Here is a 27,425-nt window from a genome sequence, read left to right as displayed (position 1 = left end):
TTTGGCCTATTCCAATCCATGTTGTAATGTTGATTTGTTACAAAATGCTGTGACTTTTGCAGTCATGGCAGTTCACAGAGATCCACAGAGACCCATACAACTGACAAACCCCTTTTGTACAAAAGTACAAGCAAGTGATTTATTCTCATATACCAGCAGATACAAAAAAAAAACTGTTGTTTTCACGAAAATAAACTGTATAATACTTAATCACAGCAGCAGAAAATATAGTACATGCAGAATATTTTACATTTTCAAACCAACATCATTTTCAGTTGGTCTGATTAATAATACAACTTTAATCAAAATATCCTGATTGACTGTACATTGTTTTATGGTACAATTATTTACGGTACAATGATTTACGGTACGATGATTTACGGTTCAATGATTTATGGTACGATGATTTAGGATACATGGATGACATACTGCCGCATCATTATGGTAGTATTGTATTTAAGCCTTGTGCTGTGTAGTGCTTAAAAGGTCAAATATTTATATATATTGGTATATATATGGTTGTTGTACTAGTAACAAATAAAATTCAAAAGTTCTAAAATTTGTATAACACAATGGTCAGTTACTTTTTACCCTGTTGTTTCCTCCTATACAATATATAACAATAGGGCATTGTTCTCTTGAAGGACCAGCAGTTTTTTCTATCAGTTTATCACAGAATTTTGTTGTAAGCTTAAGTATTAAAATACATTGTTCTGCTTGGAAATCTGGCTTAAAGAGTTGCGGTTCTCCTTGTTTTTATTCTAATCAAGTGATCATTTTACTTTCTTTAGTGTATATTTCACTTTGTCATAAAATGTATTAACAAAGAGTTTAATATATTTTTTCAGTTTAGTTTATTTTATAGAATTGGTTTCTTTCTCTTTATTCCTACTTCAATGCTGAGCCTTTGCTGAGCGTTAACATGATACTGTTAAAATGTATAGATGGTAACCTTTCAACTTTTTATATCTTTATCCATGATTTTGGTCCATAGGAAAAATGGCATATATCCTGAATTCATGGGCCAGCATAAATGTTTTTTATGGTTCAATTTTTTGTGGTTTTGCGAAAAGTATAGACCAAAGATTTTTTCTATCAATGTTATTTTTCAGGTATTTATTTTGAATGTTTTATTCTACCTTAAAATAGTGAAAAATCAGAGCTATTTGCAATAACATCCTTTACGCTTTACAACCATGTTATCATACAAAATTTAAGCCTTACAATGATACATATACATTTGTATATGCTTTTATAGTACATGTACCTGGTTGTTTGTGTCTCTGTAAATGTTATCTGAATGTTTTGATGTACACTCTGTTTTCACCTGAATTTTGAGTCGTGTTTATTTTCCAGTAGATGTAATCTATATGTTATTAAGGTAAAATTTCATTATTCTGATTAGGATCAAAGGAAGGTGGGCAACAGGAACAGATCCCAGAGGAGAAGGAGGATGGGAAGACAGAAGGTGAGAATGGATAAAGATTTGAATATTTCAGTGTTTAATGTCTGATGATTGTATATGAAAACTCAGTAATAAGTCACTTCATTTCATGCTACGTGAATATAACAGTGAAATTTCACAAGAATAGCTAGTTGTGAATTCAACTTATGTGGAAGTTTATTTAGGTGTTTAAAAATGTTTGACAAATTTATGACCATTTGTATATATGTAAAATAAAAACAATTTACAAAACAAAAGTACAATTGTAATTTTTAGAGTTGGGCAGTAGTACATAGCAGTACTGATGTTTAAATTGTAGGTGAGGCAGGCAGTGGCCCCGCAAACAAAGGTACAACTGTGGACCAACAAGCAGATGACAAGGTAAGGGTTTGTCTGTCGGTAAAGGGTTAGGGGGTCTGTTGGTGAAGGGTTAGGGGGTTTGACTGTGAAGGGTTAGGGGGTTTGTTGGTGAAGGGTTAGGGGGTTTGTCAGTGAAGGGTTAGAGGGTTTGTCGGTGAAGGGATATGGGGTTTTTGGTGAAGGGTTAGGGGGTTTGTCTGTCAAGGGTTGGGGGAGTTTGTCTGTGAAGGGTTAGGAGATTTGTTGGTGAAGGGTTATGTGGTTTGTCTGTGAAGGGTTATGGGGTTTGTCAGTGAAGGGCTAGGGGGTTTGTTGGTGAAGGGTTAGGGGGTTTGTTGGTAAAGGGTTATGGGGTTTGTTGGTGAAGGGTTATGTGGTTTGTCAGTGAAGGGTTAGGGGGTTTGTTGGTGAAGGGTTATGTGGTTTGTCTGTGAAGGGTTGGGGGAGTTTGTCTGTCAAGGATTAGTGGGTTTGTAGGTGAAGGGTTAGGGGGTTTGTCGCATGAAGGATTCGTGGGTTTGTCGATGAAGGGTTAGGGAGTTTGTCTGTGAAGGGTTAAGGGGTTTGTCTATGAAGGGTTAGGGGGTTTGTCGGATGAAGAATTAGTGGGTTTGTCGGTGAAGGGTTAGAGGGTTTGTCAGATGAAGGATTTGTGGGTTTGTCGGTGAAGGGTTTGGGGGTTTGTCAGTGAAGGGTTAGGGGATTTGTCGGTGCATAGTTAGGGGGTTTGTCGGATGAAGAATTAGTGGGTTTGTCGGTGAGGGGTTAGAGGGTTTGTCAGATGAAGGATTTGTGGGTTTGTCGGTGAAGGGTTTGGGGGTTTGTTAGTGAAGGGTTAGGGGATTTCCTCATTGCATCATATTTGCCATACTCAGGGAGGGTTGCCTTTGCCTACATGTAGAAATGGTAAAATTACAACATAGAGGAGAAAAATCTACTGAAATGGAGAATCATTTTGTTGTATTAGGATGAAGATCACCTATTGAATACTAGTCATCTGTAATGATAATAAGTTTGATGGCTAATTTTCCCTGCTTTCTGTTTTTCTGTTTGATTTTTTGTTTGACAACACTCCAATCATTCCTATCCAGCCCCAGACAGACATACAGATTCCGTATCCGCCTACAGATACTACTACACGAGGGGTGATCTTCGGTGAGGAGATCACAGACGAAGGGAGACAACTAGAGTCTGTAGACATTAAACAGGTAGTTTATATATATTGGGTATAATATGGACACATCGTCAGATACCCAAGGTTGATTACACTGTGTAGCTAGTGTAGTATAGTGCAATCAGCCGTGGGTATCCGACGATGGATATGGTGTGTATAAGTTAAAACATAACTTCATTAGCTGCTTATAATTTTACATTACGGAACCAATGTTAGCAAATTATAAATTTACAATGCAGAACCTACAAAGGCTGCTATAAATTTCCATTACAGAACATATATAAGCCAATTCGATGCCTTACTGATAGTTTCTCCCTGAATTGTTTTGGTAAATAATCTTTAACTTTTAAATCAAAGTCTAGGCCTAGCCCAGATTATGGAAATGTTTAGCTGATAGGTCTTCAGAGATGTGTATCTCTTCATTTAACTGTTGATAGATTGATACAGAAATTTGTCCATAAAGAATTATGATTTCATTTTTGTAATACCCCGGTATTATGCATAGGATTAATAAATAATAACAATCTGGTATAATGATATATATTTGTGTTTGTATTAAAACTGAATTTATTAAATTTTTATTACTTTTTTCTATTTTAGTTTTGATTTATTTTTTCAGATTTATGACGATTTGATGGCTCCTCCAGATGCTACTTACGAAGACATTGTTAGCGTGGCAGGACAAAGTTTTGATCTAGCAGGGAGACAACTCCGACAACCAAACATTCCTCAGACCACGATTCAATCATCCTCAGTATCATTTTTGTCGTCATGGAAACCAATGTCCCCTCGGAAGTACCCTCCCCCTGAGCAGGAAGAGGCTCCCCATCCATCAAAGAACATCCATCATTTTTGTACTGTGACAGCCGATTATCAGCTTCCTGATGAGTTCAGAAATGTGGGGCGTAAATATCACACACCGAGCCGATTCGAGGGCCAGCTGAAACATCCCTACAGGGTATGATATCATATTAAAATCAAAAGATACTACATCACTGATATTGTATACACTGCTTCACATAAAAAATTGGCTCCTGTGGTATTTACGCCAATTTACACCAACAAATGAAAAAAACAATATCAACTGAATCCTAAAAATGAGTGTTTATAAGATTGAAAGCTACATGCAAAATATAGAAGTGGGCTTGACAGAATTTCATTGGCATTCAATTAATCATTTATTCATTTAAAATTCAAGAAGTTCAAACATTCAGAGGGTGTTGATAGTGTAAAATATGTAACTCTTTGCATTTTTTGTGTGAAAGTATACAAATATCTTTTCTTGTAACATGAAATGTTACCTCACATTCTTAATGTGGTTTTCCAGGAAACATTTTCATGTCAAAGTCATATGTTTAAGGTCATAGCCAGAGCTATGGAATCTTCACATGATGGTGGATTTGTCATGTCCTCTCTGTCCTGGCTTTAAACCAGATTTCAGTAACAGAATTTTTTTTTAATCAATGATGAAAATTTCCCAGAATTTGATTTCTCCAGATTTCTTTCCACCATAGCCCAGATTGTTTATCTACACATGCTGGAGAGGGACACACACAAGCTGAACTTCCATAAATCTGATGATGGCTCCCTTAGAGCCGAAACATGTAAACAACACTCTGGAATAAACAACAGATATACGGACGAACTACCAAGTTGGGCTCACTCCTAATAGCTTATTACATGGATTTTTTTTCGACAGACCTCTTGTATACTATCGTATCCACGGCAGGTTCATCAGAATTTCCACTTTTTTAGGAACGTTGTGCCTCCAATGCCCTGTAGTGATTCCATCTTTATTGTATCAGTTTGTATACTTTGCCATCATTCTGACTCCCTAGTAGATGATGCTGGTGTGTTATGTGCTGTTTGCAATACTCTTATCATTTTCTTTTTAAAAATGAAAAGAAAAAAAGTAATTATTATTTTGCCTTCAGATGTTATTGTAAAAATATTCGTTTTAGTTCGGAAGCTCAGGTCCAAGCCAGGCAGAAACAATAGAAGAGGAGACAGCTTCACAGCTGTCAAAGGCATCTGATGAACGAGATGCAGAGGAGGAGAGACTGGTGTCGGCTGCAAGGCGTGTTTTGATGGAGGCAGACGACGATATGACAACTTCCCGAGAGGACTCCTTTATGATCTGGAAGAAACGAGCAGAGAATGTTGTAAGGCCATATTTTACTAGGCGAAGAGAAAATCTGACAGGAATGTTTTTGTAACAGTTTATCACAATGTTGTCATTACTTTTGAGTTCTTATCATGTCGAGGTCTTTCATTTAAATAAAAGTCTTGTTTTCTAAACCAAATTCCATTTTTTGACCTCTTACACCATAAAATGGTTACCATGAAGCAGAATCATGTTGTTCAGTTTAATTCACAACTAATACAATGTAATCTCTTCCCTCAGTTTGAGCAGGATGAAATCACAGTAGAGGGCTCTCAGATTGTCCTGAAGTCAGATGAATCTCGTCTGTACTGGATGCCTGCCCCTCCTAAACTGGATGTTCCACCTGTCAAGGTGAAGGAGGTCCTATTTCCAGAATACCAGCCTGCCGTAGTTTTGGGCCAGGATATTCGTGAACGGTCCTCTACACAACAGGAGGAGTATGAGGAGAGTGAGGAAGAGGAGGAAGAGGATGATGTCACAGAAGCAGGACAGGAGGTTCAGGAGAGCTTCAGGTAAGGGAGATAATCATACCCACAAGAAGGATTTGACAAAATTAATTTTCAGTGTGAGCTGAACCTTTGGCTGGTATATGAAAAATTAGGTAAAAATGCTTTACTCATAGTCTGGTATAAAATATTTTCTGAAATGTGTTTTAATAAATTTCATATGGTCATAAAATGTTCAGAATAAATCCCTGAGAACATTTATAAATTTTTATTGTTGCCTTAATTTTTGCAATGTTTTACAGTTTCTCCCATTTTAGAATGAAAAAAAAGTTCCTTTTGTGTATATTCCCAACATTTATGGAAATATTATAATCATGTAACTAGTGTAGGCACAGTAGTGTAAGATAAGATAGAATAACACTGGTCGAGAAGAAGACACCAGGTGAATATCCTAATACTCTCTTTATGTTATATAGAGTTATATACCACAAAAGTTTGTCAGCTGAAGATCTTACTAAACTTGATAAAGCCAAATCTCAGTACCAGGAAGATGTGAAGGCAGGGAAAATCTACCCATACGAAAAGAGGAAACTTCTGAAGGGAGAGGCTCCAGTAGATGATGGAAAACCAGGTAAGTCTGAGATGATGTTGTCAGGTAGAAAGTAAATGTCGTTAGGGAGAGGCTCTGGTAGACTTAAGAAAGCCAGGTAAGTCAGAGGTGGTGATGTGAGGTAGAAAGGAGGAAATGTCTTAAGGGAGAGGCTCTGGTAGACTTAATATAGCCAGGTAAGTTTGAGGTGGTGATGTGAGGTAGAAAGGAGGAAACATCTGACAAGGAAAGGCTCTGGCAGACGAAGGAAAAGCTAGTCAGTGGTGATGTTGTCACGCAGAAAAGAGGGGACTTCTGAAGGAAGAGGCTCCAGCGTCATTCAAAAGAGGAAACTTCTGATCCACCCGACCAAGGAAATCCTGTTTAGTCATTGGTGCAAGAGGGGGGGGGGGGCACAGGGGCCGAGTGGTTAAGGTGTCCCGACACTTTATCACTAGCTAGCCCTTCACCTCTGGGTTGTGAGTTCGAAACCTACGTGGGGCAGTTGCCAGGTACTGACATTAGGCCGGTGGTTTTTCTCCGGGTATTCCAGCTTTCCTCCACCTCCAAAACCTGGCACGTCCTTAAATGACCCTGGCTGTTAATAGGAGGTTAAACAAATCAAACCAAATCAAACCAAATGGTTCAAGGGGCAGATAACTTGTTTGGTCATTGGTACAAGGGGCAGGTAACTTGTTTGACCTTTGGTACAAGGGGCAGATAACTATCACTATACCTAAAGTCAATGTTTACATGCATAAAGCGTAGGTACCATATTAGAAGACTGTGTTAACTTTATTTCATGTTATACTATATTTGTGTATGGTTTTGTTTACAGAGGAATTGAGTCGAGAATCGACCCCTATAGGTCCCCCTCCTCCACAGGGTGGGATTGTTGAACCGACAGAGGAGGAATATGAACCAGTTTTCCCTCTTCTAAGGTGAGCTGTCTCTCATGTCACTGTGATATTAAACTCAAAATTGTTGATATGTAATTCCTTGTAAAATATTTTACTAATAAATGAGTTTGAAGTAAGAATAAGAGAATTACCATGTAACATTTTAGTGTTTCTTTTCTCCAAAATCAAAATATAATAAAGAATTTTGATAAGAGTTTACATTAAATTAATATATGGAAAACTCAGACCCATATATAAGCATTTAGTTATAAATTTGTAAAAAACAAAAAAAATAAACAAAAAAAATCCAAACCATAATACAATCCTAAAAGATATGTAAGTCCTTGTAAAGTATTGTACTGATAAATTGTTCTTGCCTCAGACGGAGTCGGTCAGACCCAATGTTGGTGGGCCTTGATGATGATACTCTCCTAGTGCCTCAGGATTACAACTCGGCTATGCAGGAGGTATGTTACATTGTTTACACATTTAATCTTTCCTAGAATGATCCTGTAACAAACAAATATCTGTATGTCTATAACAAATCTTCCTTTGTCTCTGCCAAACCTTGTCCCAAACATGGTCTTAATCATGTCCCAAACATAATCCCAAATCTTGTCCCAAACATAGTCCCAAACCTCGTCCCAAACACTATTTCCTTTCTGCCTCAAACATTGTCCCTAGCATTAGGTACATCTACATCCCTAATCATTTCCAATAAATACCTTGTGTAAGTGATAACGTGAGTGTTATCTAGGAATATCAATTGAATTCCACAATTCCTTGATTCTGATTGGCTAGGGCCCGTGGTGGCCGAGTGGTTTAAGGTGTCCCGACACTTTAACACTAGCCCTCCACCTCTGGGTTGCGAGTTCGAAACCTACGTGGGGCAGTTGCCAGGTACTGACTGTAGGCCGGTGGTTTTTCTCCGGGTACTCCGGCTTTCCTCCACCTCCAAAACCTGGCACGTCCTTAAATAACCCTGGCTGTTAATAGGACGTTAAACAAAAACAAACCAAACAAACCAAATCTGATTGGCTATAACAAACTCCATAAATCAGAACAGTTTCTAGTTCATCTTAAAATTGTATAATTGAAATCTTTGTACACTTCTAGCACTTCCGTTATTGTAAAAATGTCTTAAAAATCTATGAGAAAAGTATTATATCATTTGTCATATGTATTTTAAGATAAAACGTCAGAAGAGAAATATCCGTCAGATGAAGCTGAAGTGGAGACTGGAGGAAATAGAGAGACTGGATAAGGAAAAACGTCTGATGGATGAAGAGGTTAGTTATGGTTTCTTCAAAGGTCAAGGACACTTACTGTCAATGAAATTATTATTAAAAGGTCAAGGTCAATCCAAGTGTAAAAGCATGATTACCATATTTAGAAATCATTATTCAAATTACAATAATTGTATTCTATTTTGATTTTGAAAAATATTCCACATACATGTATACTGATACAGAGAGGAATCATGCAAGCAGTAGCTTTTTTTTTCAGCTAGAGCAAATTATCTAATTCTTAAGACAAGATATCTTATCTCTGTGGTATCACTATCCGGATACTCATAGTCATATGATGTTCAAAAATACTTGTATCCACATGTATATTGTCAGTTGGTTGAGTGGTAACTCACCTGCCTCTCATCTAGGCAGCCGGGGTTCAATTCCTCAATCAGACGAGAAAGGTATGGGGTCACCTGCCCAACCACACGGGTTTCACCCGGGTACTCTAGTTTCCTCCCACAATAAGACCCCTCAAGAGCTTCTGTCCTGGTCAACAAGTTTGATTAATATAAACTTATAGATTTTTTATCGCAATTGTTGTAAAATAAAGTTCACTTTTTTATGTACTTTATTTCAGTAGTGTATCAACTACAAATAGTATAACATGTTGTGTCTGAATTTATGTTTCATCTTATCTTCTCCATCAATTATCTCAAAACAACTCATATTTGTTTTTCCTGATGATAGAGATTTGTAATGTCTATATTTTGACTTACAGATGAAGGAGGAGTCTCCAGACAATGTGACAATCACCGCTCTGAAACAGAAAGGTATATTTAACAGTGTCTTATATACATCTGACATTTAACCATCTATCCTGTATATATTTTGTTAATTAGCGAGTGAGACATTCTTTATTATACATAAAGAACTTATTATGGACATTTAGATATAAGGTAGGTAGTGAGAATAAAACAACCATATCTATCCTGGCCCAGGAGGCAAAACCTGTCTGAAAGTGGGCTTATTACAGGACAGTGTAAAAACTTTCATTAGCGTTCTAATGCAGGGTAATATACAAAGGAGGGTTTGTTACCATGTATGGGCTCATAGCTGGTTAATTATTGTCTCATCATATACAAAAAAAAAATGGTCTAGTCATTAGAAACAGAAAAAATATAGAACGGGTATGTCAATACATGGGCCTAGTTGTTAAATAGGTAATTAGCTTCATCACTTGATTAGTAAAAATTTCATTTCTCATTTAATTAACAACCTGTGTGTGTGTATATATTCCTTAAATAGGCAAGTTGGAGGAGACGGATGAGTGTTATAGTTACACAGAATTTTGACATGTTATTTTTACCAGAAATGATTTTATCAGGATTTTGAAATTCTTTTTAACAACTAGGCCCCAGACATTGTGAGCGATATCTCCGTTCTTCTTGGGACTTATTAAGCTACAGAACACAGTGTACAAATATTTGAGTTTTATTTGATTTTGAATGACTGACATGCATGTGTGCTATGATGTTGTCAGACGACTCAACAATTGATGAAGCTAACCAGTCGAATGTGGTAGATGACCACGACACACTGGTTTCTGACCACGGTCAGAAACTGACCAGTGATGAAAAACCTAAATTATCTATGGGTATGTCAATCACTGTACGCTGATTATTTTGGAATTATGTACAGCCTTCTCAAAGCTACAAACTCTCTACAAATACATGTAGTTTTATTTTATGACAAAAGAGTAAATCATGTTTTTTGTGCTTGTAGTGTAACCTATTATGACATCATAAATTGTGATGTCCCATGCTTGCAGATAATGACGTCACAATAGATTTAAAGCCAAGATAACTTCAATAATGAAAAGCAGGTTTCTAACATTATTTGCAAAAAAATGACTGCCGGGGTATGTAAAAAAAATTTATGAACTGTATATCTATATCATTAAAGATTTATGAATCATTCTGCAAATTTTTCATTTTAGCTCACAAGAGACTAGAATGAAATTTAGATTTTTTCATAAATCACATATTAAATTGTATCTCAAGTAAGATCCTAAATATATTGCTTATAAAGTTAGGACCCAATGCTGTAGGTATTTGAATCGAAGAAAACGAAAGCTTTGATTTATAATGTTAAAAATTACAGTATCTTCGACTTTCACAGACCCCAGTATATTTTTTTCAAAATGTTGAAATTCAGTTCTCCCCATGGAGTATGTTTTTGAAAAACACGTATATCATTATTGGAGTAGTAGTCATCCCAGGTGTGTAAAATTTACAGGTATAATATTTGTAGAGAAATTTAAGATTTGCGAAGAATTTGAAATTTTTGGGAGAATTTATAACATTTGTGGAGATTTTAGCAGAATTTTGACATTGTAAAAGTGTAAAGATTTTTTTTATAATTTGTGAAGAATTTTAATATTTGTGGAGAAGAAACAAGATTTATGGAGAGCCTGTTATGTTTTGAGATGGTTGTACATGGAGAACCAGAAGGGCTAAGGATTGCATGCTTCACCTATACTTTCAATACTAGGGTGTCACCGGTGATGGTCAATATAATGGGCAGGTCCAATATATAGTACACTTAAATATCAACTTTCATAACATTTTCATTCTGTTGATTTGATCTTGAAAATAGCTGTGAAAATTGGTAAACACTATATGGCAATTCTATTTTGTCAGAGTTGAGTTGTTTTAGATGACCCAAAAAAAAAAAAAAAAAGGAAAAAAAAATTCAAAATAAAGGTAACATAATATAAAATAAAGATAATATGATATATATTTTCATGCTAGATCAAATCTAAATTTGACCATCTGAATGAGAAGAAGATGCCATCTTGACTCATTTCAATACTTACTATTGCATTTCTTGTGCTTTCAAATGATTGCCATTCATTTTGTTTTAGGGAGAAACTTTCCTGTGCTGTTTTCAAATGTACACACTCTTACACAATTTAATTTTGAATTTTAAAATATCTTCAAAATTAAATTACGCAACCTTTTTGAGTACTTTTTATCTAACTTGTTGGGCACTATATACTTTATATGGTGTTTGTAGCTAACGATGGAGAAGCCCCTCTATATAGAAGGCTGAGACTTTATATGATATTTGTAGCCAGCCGTTGAGAAGCACCTCTATATATAAGGCTTGGATTTTATATGGTGTTTGTAGCTAACGGTGGAGAATTCACCTATATATACAAGGCTTGGATTTCCAGGGCATTTCAGTCCAGACACATGCTATTTTCTCTTTTATTGTTTATATACAGAAAGTTTGCAGTGATTTTATTACTGTTACAGAGCTTTTGTATCATATGCTTATCTTACTTATTAGTTCCAGATATAGGTACGGTATGGGTGGTCTCCCTTGGCTGGTGGTAATATCACTCTGTCCCTACCAGTATAGATGTGGAGGGTCTTACTAATACAGATATCTAATTCTGTCCTTCATTATAAAACTAACTTTAACTGTTTTACGAGTAAAAGATTATCAGATATTTCATTTCTATAACATTAATTGTACCGATGAAGTGTTCCTGTTTTAAGGGTCATTCATGTGAAGTATATACAGTAATTAATTTATATTTAATTAATCTTCATGTAACTGTGCAATATATATACTTTTTATGATAAAAAATATGGAAATACCTTGGACGGCTATGGAAATTGTCATTCCTTTTTGTAATTTCGTACTGCCTAAGCTAGAAAATGGATGTAAGAATTTCATGATAGGTAAAAAGAAATGTTTCAAATATAACAAGATTCAAAGAAAAGTGTATCGCATTTCATAACTTTAGTACTGAGAGTTTCTCTATTATTACATACTTTTTTTTTTGAAAGCAGTTTTCATAATTTGTACTTATAATACAGACTACTTATACCTTATCTTAACCAGATAGTAGACAGTCATGTAATACCTTGATTTTTTAATTTTTTTTTTTTCGTTTGTTTGTTCTTTTTTTTTAACAATATCATTAATAGTTAAAATTTGTTTGATGTCATGTGATCAAATTACTTTATGAAAAAGTTACTAATGATTAGGCTTCTAATTTGTTTGATTTTGATAATTTTGATGATATTGGAAATTTGCATCATAGGTACCGATGTGTTTTGTTAAAATTCAAAACTCACTGAATCAGACATCTTAGATATATAATGAATATTTGTGTATGATATCAAAATAATCATACCGGTAAAATATGGGATCACAGTAGCGACATTCTTACCTTTGACTTTAAGAATTAATTAGAATACATCTATTTTTCTTCATCTTACCAAATCATTTATGTATGCATTAATTGTTCTGATGTTTTACATGTAGTTCTTAAGTGGATTATTTTTCTGAAAAAATTCTGTTGCTCTGAACAGGAGAGAGTCTTAATTAGCTTTGATCATTAAGATGTCATCGAGGGCCAGTCAGGGCACGAATGATAAAGTTGTCTTCCTTTGTCAGTTGTGTTACTATGTTATATATCAAGTAATTAGCACAATGTATCATATACAGTATGTGTTGGTGTTCCGAAAACAAAGATTTGAATTTCCTGTTGTAGTTTTACTCGATGAATATATGTATATATATATATTTATATATTTTTTGGGGAGTAATGTCCTGTGTAAGTCTGGTGTGATTCTGTGGTATAATGGGTCAGTCAGTAATATGTACATGTACATGAAAACCCCTGTTATATATGTACCCAGACAGTAATATGTACATAAAAACCCCTGTTATATATGTACCCAGTCAGTAATACCCCTGTTATATATGTACCAAGTCAGTAATACCCCTGTTATATATATACCCAGTCAGTAATACCCCTGTTATATATGTACCCAGTCAGTAATACCCCTGTTATATATGTACCCAGTCAGTAATACCCCTGTTATATATGTACCCAGTCAGTAATACCCCTGTTATATATGTTACCAGTCAGTAATACCCCTGTTATATATATACCCAGTCAGTAATACCCCTGTTATATATATACCCAGTCAGTAATACCCCTGTTATATATGTACCCAGTCAGTAATACCCCTGTTATATATGTACCCAGTCAGTAATACCCCTGTTAAATATATACCCAGTCAGTAATACCCCTGTTATATATGTACCCAGTCAGTAATACCCCTGTTATATATATACCCAGTCAGTATTACCCCTGTTATATATGTTACCAGTCAGTAATACCCCTGTTATATATGTACCAAGTCAGTAATACCCCTGTTATATATATACCCAGTCAGTAATACCCCTGTTATAGATGTACCCAGTCAGTAATACCCCTGTTATATATGTACCCAGTCAGTAATACCCCTGTTATATATGTACCCAGTCAGTAATACCCCTGTTATATATGTACCCAGTCAGTAATACCCCTGTTATATATATACCCAGTCAGTAATACCCCTGTTATATATGTACCCAGTCAGTAATACCCCTGTTATATATGTACCCAGTCAGTAATACCCCTGTTATATATGTACCAAGTCAGTAATACCCCTGTTATATATATACCCAGTCAGTAATACCCCTGTTATAGATGTACCCAGTCAGTAATACCCCTGTTATATATGTTACCAGTCAGTAATACCCCTGTTATATATATACCCAGTCAGTAATACCCCTGTTATATATATACCCAGTCAGTAATACCCCTGTTATATGTGTACCCAGTCAGTAATACCCCTGTTATATATGTACCCAGTCAGTAATACCTCTGTTATAGATGTACCCAGTCAGTAATACCCCTGTTATATATGTACCCAGTAAGTAATACCTCTGTTATATATGTACCCAGTCAGTAATACCCCTGTTATATATGTACCCAGTCAGTAATATGTACATGAATACCCCTGTTATATATGTACCCAGTCAGTAATACCCCTGTTATATATGTACCCAGTCAGTAATACCCGTTATAGACGTACCCAGTCAGTAATACCCCTGTTATATATGTACCCAGTCAGTAATACCCCTGTTATAGATGTACCCAGTCAGTAATACCCCTGTTATATATGTACCCAGTCAGTAATACCCCTGTTATATATGTACCCAGTCAGTATTACCCCTGTTATATATGTACCCAGTCAGTATTACCCCTGTTATATATATACCCAGTCAGTAATACCCCTGTTATATATATACCCAGTCAGTAATACCCCTGTTATATATGTACCCAGTCAGTAATACCCCTGTTATATATGTACCCAGTCAGTATTACCCCTGTTATATATGTACCCAGTCAGTAATACCCCTGTTATATATGTACCCAGTCAGTAATACCCCTGTTATAAATGTACCTACTAAGTTTTCAATTATATTATAAGAACCATGTCATATTTATTGTATAGATGAACATATTTATTATATAGATGAACATATTTATTATATAAATGAACATATTTGTTATATAGATGAACATATTTGTTATGTAGATGAACATATTTGTTATGTAGATGAACATATTTGTTATGTAGATGAACCAACACCAGCAGAACTGGCCTTGGCTGCTGGGCGGGCATATGTCATTCTACCCAAAAAGTAAGTAACTCAGAATGAGGTGTACAAACTCCTTCACCAATCTAAACCTGTATCACCTTCTCTGGACACTGCTGTGTGTGTATGATTATAACCGTCAAGTGTGTAGTAACAGGAGTGTGTACGATTATAACCATCAAGTGTGTTGTAACAGGAGTGTGTACGATTATAACCATCAAGTGTGTAGTAACAGGAGTGTGTATGATTATAACCATCAAGTGTGTTGTAACAGGAGTGTGTATGATTATAACCATCAAGTGTGTTGTAACAGGAGTGTGTATGGTTATAACCATCAAGTGTGTTGTAACAGGAGTGTGTGTATGATTATAACCATCAAGTGTGTTGTAACAGGAGTGTGTATGATTATAACCATCAAGTGTGTTGTAACAGGAGTGTGTATGGTTATAACCATCAAGTGTGTTGTAACAGGAGTGTGTGTATGATTATAACCATCAAGTGTGTTGTAACAGGAGTGTGTATGATTATAACCATCAAGTGTGTAGTAACAGGAGTGTGTATGATTATAACCATCAAGTGTGTTGTAACAGGAGTGTGTATGATTATAACCATCAAGTGTGTAGTAACAGGAGTGTGTACGATTATAACCATCAAGTGTGTTGTAACAGGAGTGTGTACGATTATAACCATCAAGTGTGTAGTAACAGGAGTGTGTATGATTATAACCATCAAGTGTGTTGTAACAGGAGAGTGTATGATTATAACCATCAAGTGTGTTGTAACAGGAGTGTGTATGATTATAACCATCAAGTGTGTAGTAACAGGAGTGTGTATGATTATAACCATCAAGTGTGTTGTAACAGGAGTGTGTATGATTATAACCATCAAGTGTGTAGTAACAGGAGTGTGTATGATTATAACCATCAAGTGTGTTGTAACAGGAGTGTGTATGATTATAATCATCAAGTGTCTTGTAACAGGAGTGTGTACGATTATAACCATCAAGTGTGTAGTAACAGGAGTGTGTATGATTGTAACCATCAAGTGTGTTATAACAGGAGTGTGTATGATTATAACCATCAAGTGTGTTGTAACAGGAGTGTGTATGATTATAACCATCAAGTGTGTTGTAACAGGAGTGTGTATGATTATAACCATCAAGTGTGTAGTAACAGGAGTGTGTATGATTATAACCATCAAGTGTGTTGTAACAGGAGTGTGTATGATTATAACCATCAAGTGTGTTGTAACAGGTGTGTGTATGATTATAATCATCAAGTGTGTTGTAACAGGAGTGTGTATGATTATAACCATCAAGTGTATTGTAACAGGAGTGTGTATGATTATAACCATCAAGTGTGTTGTAACAGGAGTGTGTATGATTATAACCATCAAGTGTGTTGTAACAGAAGTGTGTACGATTATAACCATCAAGTGTGTTGTAACAGGAGTGTGTGTATGATTATAACCATCAAGTGTGTTGTAACAGGAGTGTGTATGATTATAACCATCAAGTGTGTTGTAACAGGAGTGTGTATGATTATAACCATCAAGTGTGTAGTAACAGGAGTGTGTACGATTATAACCATCAAGTGTGTTGTAACAGGAGTGTGTACGATTATAACCATCAAGTGTGTAGTAACAGGAGTGTGTATGATTATAACCATCAAGTGTGTAGTAACAGGAGTGTGTATGATTATAACCATCAAGTGTGTAGTAACAGGAGTGTGTATGATTATAACCATCTAGTGTGTTGTAACAGGAGTGTGTATGATTATAACCATCAAGTGTGTTGTAACAGGAGTGTGTACGATTATAACCATCAAGTGTGTAGTAACAGAAGTGTGTATGATTATAACCATCAAGTGTGTTATAACAGGAGTGTGTATGATTATAACCATCAAGTGTGTAGTAACAGGAGTGTGTATGATTATAACCATCAAGTGTGTTGTAACAGAAGTGTGTATGATTATAACCATCAAGTGTGTAGTAACAGGAGTGTGTATGATTATAACCATCAAGTGTGTTGTAACTGGAGTGTGTATGATTATAACCATCAAGTGTGTTGTAACTGGAGTGTGTATGATTATAACCATCAAGTGTGTAGTAACAGGAGTGTGTATGATTATAACCATCAAGTGTGTTGTAACAGGAGTGTGTATGATTATAACCATCAAGTGTGTTGTAACAGGAGTGTGTATGATTATAACCATCAAGTGTGTTGTAACAGGAGTGTGTATGATTATAACCATCAAGTGTGTTGTAACAGGAGTGTGTATGGTTATAACCATCAAGTGTGTTGTAACAGGAGTGTATATGATTATAACCATCAAGTGTGTTGTAACAGGAGTGTGTATGATTATAACCATCAAGTGTGTAGTAACAGGAGTGTGTATGATTATAACCATCAAGTGTGTTGTAACAGGAGTGTGTATGATTGTAACCATCAAGTGTGTTGTAACAGAAGTGTGTATGATTATAACCATCAAGTGTGTTGTAACAGGAGTGTGTATGATTATAACCATCAAGTGTGTTGTAGTAGGAGTGTGTATGATTATAACCATCAAGTGTGTAGTAACAGAGTGTGTATGATTATAACCATCAAGTGTATTGTAACAGGAGTGTGTATGATTATAACCATCAAGTGTGTAGTAACAGAGTGTGTATGATTATAACCATCAAGTGTATTGTAACAGGAGTGTGTATGATTATAACCATCAAGTGTATTGTAACAGGAGTGTGTATGATTATAACCATCAAGTGTATTGTAACAGGAGTGTGTATGATTATAACCATCAAGTGTGTTGTAACAGGAGGGACACAACCAGATCAGTAACTTGGTACCTCCCAACTCTAGACAGATACTCTAACCATTTGAGCTACCTGGCCACCAGCGTTCAGCCCAGTCTAGTTCCTCTACATTAATGGAACTTGATATACAATTATATTTCTATCCATACTTACCAACCCTTGACTACCAACCTCTCTATAAGCAGGGATTCCTGCAAACATTGTTTGGACATTTAAGCTTCTTCTCCAAAATCAAAATCAAAGAATTATCATTTTGTGGCACCAAAGTCCATTGTTTTACATTCAATTTATTGCCTAATTAGTTTTCCTGATACTGAGATAAGATCTCCCTATCACTGATATCTGTCAACTAACACCTTGCTATTTAAGGGGGAAGAAAAAGAAGAAACGTGCCCCAATCAACATGGCACGTCTGGATGACATTGAGCGATTCCTGAGGGCTCCACCAAAACGCCTGGAACGATCCAATTCTCTGACTGACATAACCAAGCCTGTGGAAAGAGAGCTACGAGTACCAAGGTAGGTATTTAAAGTGCTGGGATGTCATTGTATCTAGTTAACATGACTTTCTGTTTATATGTACTGCTGGGGTTCTGTATATGCTAAGAGTACGTTTTAAATAATGATTACATGATACGTTGAGCTCCATGAATGTTTGTCCATATGAAGGATGTCATGTACCCTATTTTAGAGAATATCTTTGGTCTGAATTACGGGTTGGAATATTTAAGAAGATGCGTTTTACAGTCTATTTACCTTGAGCATCAAAGTCACATCTTTTTAAGCAAAATAAGAAATGAACTTATTATGGAGTCTTGTTGCATGAATTTATTAGGGTGACCTGTACAACAAAAGATATGAAGAAGAGTAAGTCAAAAAGACAAAAAATGTTAATTGCTCAGTTTTGTATCTAAGGTTGTCTTGGAATCAAAACTAGAATCTTGTTTAGTGTGTGGTTTCACTTCTGTAATGAAATTGGTGCCGTGACCAGGATTTGCATTTATTGACAGCAAGGTGAGGAGCCGAATCCGCAGCAGTATACCAGACTTGCTGAACTTTGATGAGTATGGAAAAAAGAAGGGACTCAGGTAAGTATCAATGCCATTGATTCACTTTGTCTTACAGAGTACAGCAGAGGAATTTCTTTATGAAAGTCCATGTCACAAAGGGAGATAACTCTTTTTCTAATTTTAAGTGTAAGAAAAGAACATATTTTACTTACATTTAACTTACGAATGCCATGAGAAAAGCTCCACTGTTTTTTGACTGTTTTGGGACTGAATGAATTTTAAGTATAAATATCAAAGTAGTTCTATTGGTATTCTATATCCAAAATAAGAAGAAAGAAAATTGGAAGGTTTTGCAAATATGCATATACTGCAGCGATATACAGCAATCTTTACTGTTTTTATCATAATTTTACTCAGAGTCTACTTTAACATATCAGAATAACTCTAATGTTACAGAGCTGATGATGATGAGCGGGAATGGGTACGTGTGATCTGGAATCGCTGGTTTGATGAGCTATATCCACCAACACCCTCAGATTCTGAAGAGGAAGACAATATGTCGGTGTCAGAAGATCAGCCTAAGGAAGAGAAGATGGATAGAAAGCGGTAAGGACACAATTTAATCCTTAGGTCACGGATTTCACCTCCTCATAAAAAATCTATGTTCTGTTGTACACCTGTAGATGTAACTACCTACCGAAACATGATGTTATGTTGTATCATTAATTATGTATGAAATAATCTGCATTACATACACTATCTGTGTTAAAAAGATAAATTTTAGTCCTTAATTCAATCATCAGAAATAGAGATGGTATCAAAAATTGAATATCAAAGTCCGAACAGCTTGACCAGCATTGATTGTTTATGGAATTAGGATGCCTGAAATATTACATTTGTATAATTGATGAACCAGTCGGACATATGAGCAGGCTTCTGTTTATGCATGCTTAAAGGGAGATAATTTCAAATTTGCTTGTTCCCGTACAGGAAAGACTCCTTGACAAGCTCATTGTCAGACATCATCAGCGTCATTGACCCTATCGAGGAGACAGAGGAGAATCTAGAATTATTGGAGGTATACTCTCTACTTCATTGTAATCAAATAAGATTAGAGTGTAAATTTAGCGATAAATAAATGTTCATCTATACATCTGAGAATAAGTTCGGAGAATATTAGCATGCAGCTAATGATAATAATATAATTTGACATATTCTGATATAATGACAATGTTACAAAAAAAAAACATCCTTACTTAATTTGTTAGTATGCAGTACCATATTTATAGATATAAATAGTGAAAAATAAATCCTTTAATTTTTAAATGACTAAAGTCTAAACCACTACTTTTAAGAATTTCACTTAGTACTGGAAGTAAAGTCAAAATATAGCTCATTTCATTCAGTAATTGATTAGCCGTGAATATCATATATTATGAACAGCTTGATAATAATTCTTTAATAGATGCTGTTTCATAAAATCATACTGTAATGGGGTTGATCTTTCATTAAAGGACAAAAGTTTCAGAGCAAATATACAGAAGATTTGTTTCTTCTGTATTACAGATCATGTACGAAGAGGTGGAGAAACTAGACAAAGAGATTGCAGAAACAAAGAGGCCGATAGCCTTCGACCACTGTAGGAGGGGCGCTCTTCTGAGGAAGGTGGGTATCCATACATTATCATAAGGCATATACCTGGGACCCAAGTGAAAATCATGTAATTTAGAATCGCCCCTTTGATAAAAGAGTGCTTCATTACAGGTGCAGTTGGTTTATTAGGGTGTTGCGTAGCTTAAGAATTTTACCCCACAGGTTGAGGAGGAGAATAGTTATTTTTCTTTTACTCTGGCCCTCTTATGTTATGCCATACGTTATATCAATTTTGTTGAAGTGATATGATTGAATTGTCGATGTGAGGTCATCATATTGTTGTAAATGAGGAAATCTATTGATATATGTATTCCTTCTGTAGCTTGGAATGGTGAAGAGAGCAGAAGAAGATCTGGACTCGTAAGTAAAATCCTGTACATGGAGTTATTATCATAATCAGGCAATACATTTGAACTTTTCTATACTGTATCTTGTTTATTTTGTACAGTATATAAAATTACTTTGTGTCCAGGCTCTTGAAGCTGAGCACAGGAACAATGCCATAAATACAGGACTTTTAAAATACGCTAGTATTATCACTCAGATTCGGACTGGTTTGTGGAACGGATGGATAGAGTTGTCCCCCTGATTATCATCCCCGATACTAAATTAACACAGGTTTTCTCCCTTGAAGTCTACTAAACAGCTGGAAATATCATTTTCATTACCATCAGAATCCTTCTGAAATCAAATCCTGGCTAAACACTGTATACCATCCTCTACTGTTAATATATGTTTTACTTGCTCAGAGCCATACGTTTGGAACCCATGTTACTGGACGCCTACTGGCACCGACATCTGCTGTTCCTGCTGCAGGACAAGAAAAAGGAAGCATTAGAAGACCTCACCTTTATCCTCAAACACAGCAAGAACCACTCTGGCTCCTACAGGTCCATGTAAGTCTCCTAGGCCAGCTGATAAATAATCATTAAGGTTTGATCAAGGCCTAAATGGGTCAGGTCAGAGTTCAGCTTCCCTCTGATGATATGTGACATTTCTTTGGATTATAAGTCACAATCTATTTTTAGATAAAATTCTGATGGATATTGAGGATTTTCTTTTCTTTTAACAGAAAAAAAAGAGTGAGTGCAGTTTTTTTTTATGGCTAAAGATGTGGTCACCATTGAAATACCAGTCATATCACTCTGTTTACTAATAAGTATTTCATGTCTATATGTAATAAGTCCCAATATCCCTGATGTTATCTTCATTTCTGTATTAATCTCACACTTTCTGTCAAAACAAATGCATCCATTGTTATGTAAATGTTTAGAAGACAGTGCTGGCATGGATAAGTAATTGTTATTACTTGCTATATTTTCTGGTGTATAATTTTTACTTCGATTCTACAGGGCGGAGATTTATCGTAAACAAGGGGAGATAACAATGGCAGTCATTAATTACACACAGGCAGTCAAACTGAATCCGCTGGACCATGAAGCCTACTACCAGAGAGCACTCATGTATGAAAAGGTCAGAACAAAACCAAGATATCATCACGCTGTATGGCAAACTAAAAATTGCCTTGTATTGTCAGTTACAGTGGTAACTTAGCATTTTGATTTTCTAATTGCGACCTTACATCCCTTAATTATTGCCAATCAAGGTATTGCATGTACCTATAAATGTGTGCCCTCACACAAGGTTGGGCAGGTCACACAAGGTTGGGCAGGTCACACAAGGTTGGGCAGGTCACACAAGGTTGGGCAGGTCACACAAGGTTGGGCAGGTCACACAAGGTTGGGCAGGTCACACAAGGTTGGACAGGTCACACAAGGTTGGGCAGGTCACACAAGGTTGGGCAGGTCACACAAGGTTGGGCAGGTCACACAAGGTACTGCGGTTAAGTTAACAGCAATCCACAGATGTTCCAATTAGCAATGGGTAATTTTGAAATTTTGAAATAAGTTTGGTAGATATTAGGACTATTAAATTACTTAAAATTCAGAAGCAGACATGTTGATGTTCTCCCCTAATTTTACCAAGGTATATGCCTATATTTACAGTAGGACTTTTGTAAACACAACAGGTTATGTAGACTGTTTTCGTTAGATGGACCATTCACTAAGAAGTGATAGGCCTACATATAATAGTTTTGGATGCAAATAAAATATAGAACCATGCATATACAGTCAAACCTGTCATATATGACCTTCCAAGGGAGTCAATAAAACAGGTCACATATGACAGGTGGTCTCTTAATCCAGGTTCATAGAAAAAAAGGAAAGTTCGAAGCACAATTTTGTATAATTTGAACAGGTTCATCAATATTTTTGAAATTTTGTTCGAACTGACTAGAGGTTTACTGTAATAAATATATGCAGTAACAATTCTGATTTATGATTGGCTGCTGTGTGTTGTACCTTAGTTTCTATTGGCTGTTTTGTTAACCAGGAATACTGAAATTACATTTAACCTTGATTTTGATTGGTTGTAGAGAGGAGACATGCTGTTGGCCCTCGAGGACTTGTCTAAGGCCAAGAAAATCATGCCAACAAGGACAGATGCGATCCTTAAACATGGCCTCTACTATTTTGAGATTGGGTAAGGTATAATCTGGGATTACCAGTACTTATAGCAGACTTCCTCCTTCATACCGACTTCATACCGAGTCCAAGTGTTTTAAAATATCTTGATGATGAGGACTTGTAGATTCCATCTTCCTTGTCCATTTTATCCTATTTTGTATGGAATTAAGCCTTTGAGTATCACAGACAACACCTGTTTCATTTCATTTTTAAAACCTTTTACCCCAAAATAAAAATGGCAATCACCTGATGTTGTGTTACTTACTATTATTTTCTCTTTTTTTATTTTTTTTCACAAACAATTTTTCCATCATACACAGAAAAGTGATAGTGTGATTAGAGGCTACCTAAAGATCAATAATCTATAGGATGTCAATCTGTTGCTTCTAAATGTCATTGTTAAATCTGTGTCTTAAAGCTTGTCACAGTTCCAACATATGTTGATTATGATTTCTAGGAACTGGACAAATGCGATCCAGGACTTTACAGACTTACTGAAGGTTGACCCATTAGACGCCTCGGCGAGAACGTATCGCGGCCGAGCTTACGCCAAAATGCAGCAATGGTCACCAGCAGTGCAGGACTTGTCGGCAGCCATCCACCTTGATCCTCTCAGCTGGCAGGCATTTTTCCATCGTGCCTGTATCCTCAGAAAGTACGTTGATATATAAAGATAAAAATATGTACCACAAATGTAAATAAAAACTTGTTACATAGATCACAAAAAGTATACCTACAAAAAGGCTGTTGAAACCAAGGAATTAAAAAAGTGGAATTCAATCTCTGTGTATCGCTTAAATGTAGAGTGTACAAAAATCTGTGTAAGCTCAAATTAAAAAAAATGTGCTTGCCAGTATAGGCTAGGAATTGAGGTTAACTTGAATGTGTGAAAAATAAGAATTTCTTAAATTTTATGACACATTTTTAGCTACTTGATAGTCCATGCCATCTCCAATTATAAAAACAACCCAATATTAAAAAAAAAATACTTGCTGCTAGAAGAGGTGGACGATTAAAAGTTTGTAGTTAGAATGAAGAAGAATCATGAAAGAAACTACTTGATATGTTATTGTTCAGTGTTGGGACAGACACACAACAGGTTCTAGGATTAAATCATCACGACAGTGGATTTTATTTTGTTTCAGAGCTCATCCCAAACGTGCTCTCCATGACTACAGTGTTTCACTCCTCATCAATGATACAGATGAGAATGTCATGTCCTACCTCCACAGGGCAATCTTGTATGACTCCATGGGGAAGTAAGTAATCCTTCAAACCTTCTACTGGACCAGTCACTGTCAAACATGTCATGATAGACTGAAATTTATTTTAAAGATGTGAACCATTCCCTGTCAAACACTTCATACAGTATAAGGGGCTTATTGAGAGACACATACAGTATAAGGGGCTTATTGAGAGACATAAACAGTATGAGGGGTTTATTAACAGACACATACAGTATAATGGGCTTACTGACAGACCATACAGTATAATGGGCTTATTGACAGACCATACAGTATTAGGGGCTTATTGAGAGATACATACAGTATAAGTGGCTTATTGAGAGACACATACAGTATAAGGGGCTTATTGAGAGACACATACAGTATAAGGGGCTTATTGAGAGATACATACAGTATAAGGGGCTAATTGAGAGACACATACAGTATAAGGGGCTTATTGAGAGACACATACAGTATAAGGGGCTTATTGAGAGACACATACAGTATAAGGGGTTTATTGAGAGATACATACAGTATAAGGGGCTTATTGACAGACACATACAGTATAAGGGACTTATTGAGAGATGCATACAGTATAAGGTGCTTATTGAGAGATACATACAGTATAAGGTGCTTATTGACAGACACATACAGTATAAGGGGCTTATTGACAGACACAGTATAAAAGGCTTATACATACGTTAAAGGCTTATTGAGAGGCACATACAGTATAAGTGGCTTATTGAGAGACACATACAGTATAAAAGGTTTATTGAGAGACACATACAGTATAAAACGCATATTAAGAGACACATACATTATAAAAGGCTTTTTAAGAGACACATACATTATAAAAGGCTTTTTAAGAGACACATATAGTATAAGGGGCTTATTGAGAGACACATACAGTATAAAAGGTTTATTGAGAGACACATACAGTATAAAACGCTTATTAAGAGACACATACATTATAAAAGGCTTTTTAAGAGACACATACATTATAAAAGGCTTTTTAAGAGACACATACAGTATAAGGGGCTTATTGAGAGACACATACAGTATAAAAGGCTTATTAAGACACACATACTGTATAAAAGGCTTATTGAGATGTATATGCACATTATAAAAGAAAATGAAAAGTCATCATGATTGTCTGATCATGACTATCAGTTTGATAATTGGTTCTAACTTATTGCTTTTAACCCATGTAAATCATTCTACTTCACTGTAAGATTTATTTGATGTAAATATTAATCCTTCAGACATGAGGATGCGATCCCCGACTTTGAGAGTGTCCTCAAACTGAACAAGGACATTGCCTGTGCTCATGTTAACCTTGGACTTATCTTCATGAACCACTACGACAACTACCACAGGTTCACAACATTTATCTTTTTATTTGTAAAAATTATCTTGCTTTTGCTTTCTGAATTTTACCAGTACAGAAAAGTTACTATTTTGTAGAGCTTTATATTTAAATATTTTACATAACATTTTGAGACAAAAGAACAAATACTCCAAAAGTTTAAAAAAAAATAAATGAAATGTGTACATTTGGTTATACCAATTCTCAAACATTCATAAACTATTAGAAACCAATGTATTTTACAACATTAAAAAGTGTACGTCATTTGATCTTTGTCACCAGGGCAATTAAGAAGTTTGCCTCTGGTATCAAGGTTGACCCTACGTATGTGAGAGCCTATGTTTGCAGAGGGGAAGCCTACCACAAAATACATGAGGTTAGTCGACTGTACTCTCTTTGTGTTTTAGGCAGTACCATGACTTGTGGTGGAGCATTTTAATATGCAGAATAGTTCAATATCATATAATAACTGATAATACTGATAATAATCATTTTTCTCCTTATCAGGAGGACTTTTAGGCCCCGGTCACTGGTAACATACTCACTTTTCATCTATATATAGAGGACTTGATTTTACGATTAGAAAAAGGTATAAGGGTGACCTGCTGGACCACCGTTACTCTGGTTTCCACCCACAGTTTGGTGCTTTGAACCCAGCCAATTAAAGTGATTGATATCACAATATTTTGAATTTGTTGTAAAAATGTTTTGTAGTTTTAAGTTATTATTTTTTACAGTGTCCTCTCTATTTATGTTTTATGTCCGACGAATTCCCAAAAAATTGTGAAGGGAAATTTAGCAAACTCTTATTTGTTTCTGGGTTTATGTCTGTAATTTTCTATCATCAGTTAAAGCTGGCCCTACGAGACTTCACCAGAGCCATCCATCTACGGCCTGATATACATCACTACTACATGTACCGAGTAAGTACCTTATAGAAGTCTGACAGTAGATTATTTGGCAAGTAAAAATCTGAATAAAGGATTATTATATAAGATTATTTGGCAAGTAAAAATCTGAATAAAGGATTATTATATAAGATTATTTGAACATTTACATTTTTCTGTAGACTTTAATTAATTCTGGTCATGAGTACAAAATATTTAGTAATTGGGTTTTTTGATCATCAACCATCTATCAAGTAGTAAAGACTTGTAAATCATTTAGTTAATTGCTGATCCTGCTATTTCAGAGGGACATTCCTGGATACTTAATTTATAAAAGAAACCAGTAAAAATCTTACCAGATATATTATTTATACAGAATGTTTAAGCTCCAATCAGTCTACAAAAAGAGCATTTTAAAATGTGTAGTTTAGCAATATCATTTTGTAAAAAGGAGGTCTATACATGTTATTTTCTTAGGCTTGAAAATGCTGTTATGCTCACTCTCCCCCATATTAAAATTCCAAGAAGTCAGTTTCTGTATTGTATAGAGTTTGTGTAACGGTAATTCTAACTCGTACTACAGGGGCAGCTTGTCCTGGAGATGGGTAACTTGGACCTGGCAGCTTTCTGTGTTAGGTGAGTACAGGATCTCATGCTGTATGTCTCAGTGCTTCTTAGAGGTATCCCTAAGGCTCAGCGATCTATAGCTTGGTAAAATAACTGTAAAGTGAAAGTATATACACCATGTAGATAAAGCTTTTGGAAAGTGAAAGTACACCTACCAATTAGCAAAACTACCATGAAGAAAAAGTTTAGTTAATTAGAATAATTCATGCAATAGTCTGAAAATGCTTTTTTGACATTTCTTATCTAATTCTGCTGCTAGGAATATCTACAAGTTGTTAGAAAGTAATGATTCTTTTTATTGCTAAGTAGAATGTTATCCCATATATATCCTGTAATGTCCGATCACGTATGTGTATACCCTGTAATGTCTGATGACACATGTGTATACCCTGTAATGTCTGATGACACATGTGTATACCCTGTAATGTCTGATGACACATGTGTATACCCTGTAATGCCTGATGGCACATGTGTATATCCTGTAATGCCTGATGACACATGT

The 27,425-nt window shown here is 35.6% G+C and overlaps 1 protein-coding gene across 6 annotated transcripts in view; it reads left to right on the top strand.

The window, feature by feature from the left end:
* LOC117329299 overlaps window positions 1-27,425 on the top strand; it is a 72,669-nt gene that overhangs the window by 15,363 nt on the left and 29,881 nt on the right. For 4 of the 6 annotated variants that reach the window (XM_033887180.1, XM_033887185.1, XM_033887181.1 and 1 more), the window contains 28 exons: window positions 1,406-1,468; window positions 1,764-1,825; window positions 2,896-3,012; window positions 3,598-3,936; window positions 4,940-5,140; window positions 5,383-5,654; window positions 6,065-6,219; window positions 7,016-7,118; window positions 7,459-7,543; window positions 8,267-8,365; window positions 9,087-9,138; window positions 9,849-9,962; window positions 14,800-14,863; window positions 17,999-18,148; window positions 18,640-18,717; window positions 19,096-19,245; window positions 19,630-19,717; window positions 20,206-20,304; window positions 20,615-20,652; window positions 21,042-21,188; window positions 21,645-21,765; window positions 22,730-22,836; window positions 23,278-23,475; window positions 23,966-24,079; window positions 25,306-25,419; window positions 25,692-25,785; window positions 26,258-26,332; window positions 26,880-26,932. In XM_033887180.1, the coding sequence (XP_033743071.1) occupies window positions 1,406-1,468; window positions 1,764-1,825; window positions 2,896-3,012; window positions 3,598-3,936; window positions 4,940-5,140; window positions 5,383-5,654; window positions 6,065-6,219; window positions 7,016-7,118; window positions 7,459-7,543; window positions 8,267-8,365; window positions 9,087-9,138; window positions 9,849-9,962; window positions 14,800-14,863; window positions 17,999-18,148; window positions 18,640-18,717; window positions 19,096-19,245; window positions 19,630-19,717; window positions 20,206-20,304; window positions 20,615-20,652; window positions 21,042-21,188; window positions 21,645-21,765; window positions 22,730-22,836; window positions 23,278-23,475; window positions 23,966-24,079; window positions 25,306-25,419; window positions 25,692-25,785; window positions 26,258-26,332; window positions 26,880-26,932 (3,352 nt within the window). Of the gene's footprint in view, window positions 1-1,405; window positions 1,469-1,763; window positions 1,826-2,895; window positions 3,013-3,597; window positions 3,937-4,939; window positions 5,141-5,382; window positions 5,655-6,064; window positions 6,220-7,015; window positions 7,119-7,458; window positions 7,544-8,266; window positions 8,366-9,086; window positions 9,139-9,848; window positions 9,963-11,659; window positions 11,672-14,799; window positions 14,864-17,998; window positions 18,149-18,639; window positions 18,718-19,095; window positions 19,246-19,629; window positions 19,718-20,205; window positions 20,305-20,614; window positions 20,653-21,041; window positions 21,189-21,644; window positions 21,766-22,729; window positions 22,837-23,277; window positions 23,476-23,965; window positions 24,080-25,305; window positions 25,420-25,691; window positions 25,786-26,257; window positions 26,333-26,879; window positions 26,933-27,425 lie in introns of all 6 variants that reach the window. The other 2 variants (XM_033887182.1, XM_033887184.1) reach the window with 2 other exon arrangements.

Source organism: Pecten maximus, chromosome 6 (assembly GCF_902652985.1).
Source record: "Pecten maximus chromosome 6, xPecMax1.1, whole genome shotgun sequence".
Taxonomy (NCBI): Eukaryota; Metazoa; Mollusca; class Bivalvia; order Pectinida; family Pectinidae; genus Pecten; species Pecten maximus.
The sequence above is the reverse complement of the archived record's forward strand: the minus strand, read 5'-3'. Positions and strand labels throughout refer to the sequence as shown.